Here is a 5,973-nt window from a genome sequence, read left to right as displayed (position 1 = left end):
TGGGGATTCAGTCAGAGCAAAGGCAGCTCCACCACTGACATCAAATCTAGGGAAAGCATTTGGCTTTGGAAGTTGGAGAGTTGCTGTTTAATCCACAGACAGCACAGCTGAGTGAGTTTAGAATTTAAGTTACAAAAAAAAAAAAAAAAAAACACACTAGAAAATAATCTTGATACAAGAGCAAAAGATCTGCTGAGGTTCCCCACCCTGCAGGGGGAATCCTGCTCCGTGATCTGCCCAGCACAGCTGGGATGCTGCCAAGGCATTGTTTGTTCCCAGCACAAGCTAGGAGGGCAAACTGTCCTGGGTGCAAGTTATGTGGGGGGATCCCCAGCAGTGGGAGTTAAGATGCTGCCACCAGCTCTGGTTTTGGCCTGTTCTTGATGGGTGATGCTTCTGTGGAAGAAAAAGAAACTTGTTACAGAAACAGAATGCAAACACTTTCCAGTCACCTCCTAAGGAAGAACCAGGACTCAGAGTTCACTCTTCTCTAGAGCAGTAAATGCTTGCAGCACAGCACCTGCAAAGTCACTGAGATAATAAAAGTTTGTTATAAATAACCCCCCCACTGAGCATGCTCCTCCTTCACAGCACCTGAAGAACTAACACAGTTTCAGGACATACCCAACACAACCTTGGAAAGCCACCAGCCCAGTGACACCAATCCAGGGCAGTGGCTTCTCAGAGGGGAGCAGCAGAAAAGCTTTTCCCCTCACCCCTAATGAGTCCAAATGAGGCTCAACCAGCTGCAAGCAGCAGGGGCAATGTGATTTTGTTTGGCCACCCTGCTGCCAGCACAGAGAGGACATCTGATCTGTGTTTGCTACTAAACAAGCACTAAAATGAAGGCAGCCCCATTCCCCACACCCCAGCTTTCTGTCAGGCAGATTGCACACAGAGGAAGTGGCCTCTACAGCTCCTGGTTTCCACAAGCTAAGATGGTCCAGCTTCTGCAAACCTTTGGTTCTGCTGTCCCAGGAAATAAATTCTTGACCAGTTTGCCTTCTAAGCTAAGTCCAGCTCCACCTCACTGCTTGTCTCCAAGAGCAGGTTTCACTTTCAGTTCTCCAGCATGGACAGACATCTGGTGACACTCTGCAAAGGCTCCTTGCTCACCAGGTCAACATTGCCCATTTGGTCACTGCTTCAGAAGCTCTCTCCCACATCCCTCTTCACACAGAGCTGACCAAATCCCATTGCTGAGGTTCAGGATTGCTCAGGAGCAAGCTCACACACATCATCAGCTGTGCAGAGCTTGTGTTCCACCAGTCCTGGAATTCTGGGACTCCTGCAGTCCTCACCCAGCCAGCTCAACATGACTGTGGTTACCTGGAGCAAGATCCCCAGAGCTACAAGTGGTGATGAGTCTCCATGGAATCCAGGTTGGGCAGTGTGGAGGCCACTAGCTGTGGTCACCAAAAGGTGTTCCTGCCCTGCTGCTGTGTGCTCTCTGACAGGCAGAGAGCAGTTTGAGGTGGTGTGAGAGAGCTGTGTGTAGGTCATACAGAGAGCCAAGGAAGGAGTTCCTCATGGAGCTCCACATCAGAACATCCCCAGGGTGTTTCAAAGCAGCTGGTTGTCCCACAGCAGGCACAAACTGTGACTGAAGAACAGCAGATGTAACAAAACTCTTCTAGATGCTGACTGAACGAAGAGATTTGAGCCTTGGGTTCCCTTGGGTCAGCTGGGTTTGTCAGAGCTGCATGAGGTAGGCTCACACAGCCCAGGTCAGCAGGGCTTTACACCAGGAAGTTAATATTCCTTCACATTTGCTAGGACAACACTTACAAGAGGAGAGGGTCTCAAACTATGGCATGGAACTGAGTATGAGAAGCCAAAGCTGCAGAGCAACCAGAGAAAGCATACCTGGGATCTTTTCTGGAAGTGGCTCTGAAGGAACTTCTGGAAGCTCCATCTGTTCCTGCAAGAACGTTGAAGACAACACATGACACAAACCCCACACACCAGCACAGACCCTCACAGCACAGCTTGGAGCAAAGACTCCTTGGGAACAGAATAACAATGTAAGAGATTTCACAAACGAGCTGACACCTGGCTCCTGGACTGCAGTAAGGGTTGTGGCCCTCAGTACTGCCCAGTGAGGGTTTTCTGGTTATGAAATGAGACTTCACAGGGCCCTCTATTAGCTGGAAGCTTCCTCAAACCAATGTCAGCTACAGAGCCTCTCCACCTAGTGCCACAGACAACCAGAGATGGTTGGAGATGACCACACACACTGAGTGCTGTTATCTGGGCATCACTCAGAGCTTTGGAGATCTTCACCTGGTGAAGTGGAACAGATACCCAGCAAGAACAGAGATCAGCTGACTGGAACAGACAGCAAACAAAGGACAACTCTTAAAAGCATCCTGTTGCAGAATGACCTCTGTGTGGAGCAATTAGCTTGATCTTTCATGAACACCATAATCAGGTGCAAAGAGGTGTAAGTGAGATCTCTGGCAGGAAATAAGTTATTGAAAGGGGGGGAAAAAAGACACTTTCTGCTTTATTACAAACAGCACCCTGAAAAGGTGGATTTAAAGTCATTGAAGAACATCAAACCTACCTGAGTAATAGTGTTTAATTCTTCTAGAATGGCATCTTCATCTTCCTCAGTCAGGCTGCCAGCCAGCAGCTCATCTATTTGCTATGAAAGAGAGGACAAGACATGCTCCAGTCAGCCACAGCCTGGCAGGAGCAGCTCTATGGCTGCTACAGGCACACAGGAGAGCAACCTAAACGTGGGGTGAAGGAGTACTCAGGAAAACTAACAGAGCAAATTGTTTTGCAGCACCTGAAATTTCCTTCCCAGGTACAAGGCACACACCAGAGGAACTCTGGATGGCAGCAGGCCCTGCTCACAGCTAGACACACAGTACATACCCTCTGGTACTCCACAGCATCCTGGGTTTCCCCTATTATTCTTTCTACTTCTTCTATTGACATAACCTGAAGAAAAAAGTCAAAATCCAGGTGTGAGTGCAGGGAGACAGCCACAAACAGCCAGGACTTGGCCTAGTCCAAAGCAAGCTTGTGCCCAGCTGACTTGGTGACACCTACCTGGTGCATTTTGTTCAGGCATTCATTGCCTATTTTCAGACCCTCAATGACCTTCATTTCGATCTGGGTGAATTCAATATCCTGGACCTGAAACAGAAAGGAGCAGGGGAAACATCACAGGCTGCCACATTCCTGTCATCAGCCAGACACAGACTGCCATGATCTGCAGGGAAACTGTGTGGAGACATCAGTCAAGTTTCTTTCTCCAGTGAACAGAGGATTCAGTTATACCAATAGTATAAAGCCTTAGCACAGGCAGCTGCACAAACATTTCCAGCAGCTCAGTAACTGACTTTCTAGCTGACAGTCAAAGCTGAGGCCACAGCTTCCTGGACAATCACACCCATTTCTGAAATCAAGCCATTGAGACAAGCCCAAGGAACCTTCTACAGCAGCTATGACTAAAGTCTTAGTAATTTACAAACCATGCATTTAATACATAACCCCCACACAGACCCAAAACAGCTTCCCCACGTGGTTCTTCAGGGACAAGTCATGGCACATGGAGAATTTCAGACACCTGCCCTTCGGAAGACTCAACCCCTGTTATGGCTTGACAATTAAAATGTGACTCCACACAATCAAGAGGAACATCCATGCCAGAAAAAAAGGCTCACACCAGGCACACAGAGCCAGCTGCTCACTCACCATCCTCTCCAAGTTGCTGATTTGGTTTTCTGTTTTGTCTAGAAGTTGCTCTTGGTAGCGTTTCTTCTTTAGCAGGAGCATGGCTTTTCTGAAGGAAAACAGGAGGAGGAAAACTCAGCACAGATGAAAGCAAGTAAGTCTACAAGAATCACATCAAAAACATATTTGTTTCCAAAAGAGGAAAGAAATCATGTGCAAACCAAAGGACAACTCTGAATTGCTCCTGTGAAGTATAAAGATGAGCAACTAAATCATAAATTTGCTAATCTGGTGCCTGAAAATTTAGGTGTGTGTGCTGTGGATTTAAGATTTCTCTGGGCCAGTTGTGCTGAAGCAAAGTAAACCACAGACTTTGGGCAAAAAGCTTACGATACAGACTCAAAATGTGAGGTAAGAGATGGCCACTTGCACGGCATCAGGATGTGCCACTGGCACTGTGGTAAAGAAGCACTTCATGACCACCTGATTTAAGACCAGCCATGGAACACAGGCAACTTCTCTTAGGTTTAAGTATAAAACATCAAACTAAGCTTCTTTTCTGAAAGAAGAGTCTGTAACTACCCCCACAGCTCATGCATACCAACGACTCACTAACTTTTCATTTCCAGGAAACAACCCCGAGTTTAGCACTGACACTCCCTGCTCGGGCCAGACCTCAGCACCCCCTGGCAGAGAGGACCCCTCCTGGCTCACTCTTTTTTGCCGTCCTTCAGCAGCTGCCTGGCCAGGGCTCGCTCCCGCTCCAGGTTCTGGCTTATCCGCTTCTGATACTGCTTCAGCTTGTCCCGCTGCTGCTTCAGTTGCTGCAGGACGGAGAGGGGCAGAGTCACAACTCGGACCCGGATGGTCCCAGCACTCCCGGAGCGCTCCTACAACTCTCCTGGTCGCTCGCACGGGTCCGGTCTCCTCGCGCCGTGTCACAAACACAGAGGTTACACCAGCAACGGCCGTTAAAGCGACAGGATCGCCTGGCTTCGCCCCTCCACCCTTCCGTGCCCCCTCAGCTGCACAGGGACTCGGCGAGCAGCAGCGGCAAGAGCGCCCCGGAGGTCGCAGCCGCTCAGGGGCCAAGTCCAGGCCGGGTAGGACGGCGGCAGGCCCGGTGACAGGGGCTCCACCGCTCCCCGCTCAGGGAACGCCCCGGCGCTGACCGGCATGGGCCCGGCCTCCTCCGCAGCCCCGGCCCAGCTTTCTCCGCGGCCCCAGCCTGGCTGGCTCCGGTGCCAGGGCTCCCCCCGGTTCGCTCCCCCGTGCCGACCCCAGCTCCGCCCTCACCAGCACAGCCTTGTCCTGCTCGGTGACGCGGCTCCGCCGCTTCCTCCCGAAGAGGTTCCCCATAGCTCCGCCGCCACCCCTCCTGCCCCGGGCGGCGCGGCCGCCCCGCCCCACCCCAGCCCCGCTGCGGTCCCACCCATCGACGGTGGCCGCACAGGGCCCGGCGCAGCAGAAGGCAAAGGCGAACGTGAGCGCGGCGCAGCAACCCACAAAGGCCACCGGGGAGCGCTGTGGGGGCGCGGAGGTTTCCAGACCTTGCTTTGCACCACATCCCTCGTTACGGTTTTGCCTCTGGAGAAGGCGATCAGAGTTTGGCCCTCCCGTGACCATGACGCTGAGCGGCAGCCAGGTCCCGCTGACAAACAGCAGAAAGGAAACCTGTGTGGGAGCTGGTCCCCAGTGCCATGGTCCCAGCGATGCTGAGCCCTTCAGGTGCCATGTGTCCTTTAACCCCACCGGTGCCCAGGCAGATGCTCAGTGCTTCCAGGACCCCGGGGGGCAGCAGGGACACGACCCACATCTTGGTGGGTTTGATGGTCGCTGCAACAGCTCTTCACACCCGCCGGTTCCAGCCAGGACCTACCAGGACTGTACCAACATCCGTCATGGTGCTGGTGGCAAGGACACCCTGGGCTGGGGACAGGGAAGGGACGGTGCTGTGCAGGCCCTCAGGACAAGGACAGCCATGACTGTTCTAGTTTATTTGGTGGCTCTGGGCCACAACCATCACTCGAGATGGATTTGGGGCTCAGACCCACACACATGTTCCAGTATCACTGCAAAGGAGAAATGTTGAGCCTCAGCAGCAGTGACCTGGGCTTGTACAAGAGCCTTTCTCCCAGGGTCTCCACCTGCCACCAGCCTTTTCTCTGCAGGGAAGCTACCCAGAACTACCCAAGCCATCACCTCAAACATAACTTGGTTCCTCCACAGGCTGCAGCTGTCTCCCCTCCTCACTTCTGCCCCAGGAAACCATCCTCAGGCTGAAAA

General features: G+C 52.2%; 1 protein-coding gene across 1 annotated transcript; it reads right to left on the bottom strand.

Moving 5' to 3' along the window:
- Positions 1–342: 342 nt before the first annotated feature.
- Positions 343–5,046, bottom strand: CHMP6 (charged multivesicular body protein 6). Its single transcript, XM_054393885.1, has 8 exons — positions 4,984–5,046; positions 4,402–4,511; positions 3,709–3,796; positions 3,061–3,147; positions 2,884–2,949; positions 2,567–2,647; positions 1,867–1,921; positions 343–396 (listed from the first exon to the last, which is right to left on the bottom strand). Exons 1-8 carry the CDS (start codon positions 5,044–5,046, stop codon positions 344–346), a joined length of 603 nt encoding a protein of 200 aa, XP_054249860.1. The 3' UTR covers position 343.
- Between the last annotated feature and the right edge of the window lie 927 nt (positions 5,047–5,973).

The sequence above is a fragment of the Indicator indicator genome, chromosome 29 (genome assembly GCF_027791375.1).
Source record: "Indicator indicator isolate 239-I01 chromosome 29, UM_Iind_1.1, whole genome shotgun sequence".
Lineage (NCBI taxonomy): Eukaryota > Metazoa > Chordata > Aves > Piciformes > Indicatoridae > Indicator > Indicator indicator.
This window is presented reverse-complemented; position numbering and strand designations above follow the sequence as displayed.

What these genes read in the sequence shown, in the direction of transcription:
- CHMP6 (XM_054393885.1), bottom strand. Translation starts at nt 5,046, where the DNA reads ATGGGGAACCTCTTCGGGAGGAAGCGGCGGAGCCGCGTCACCGAGCAG. An exon ending in CTGAAGGACGGCAAAAAAGA is followed by an intron (nt 3,797 to 4,401) that starts GTGAGCCAGGAG and finishes GTTTTCCTTCAG; the next exon opens with AAAAGCCATGCTCCTGCTAA. An exon ending in TCAGCAACTTGGAGAGGATG is followed by an intron (nt 3,148 to 3,708) that starts GTGAGTGAGCAG and finishes TTTCTGTTTCAG; the next exon opens with GTCCAGGATATTGAATTCAC.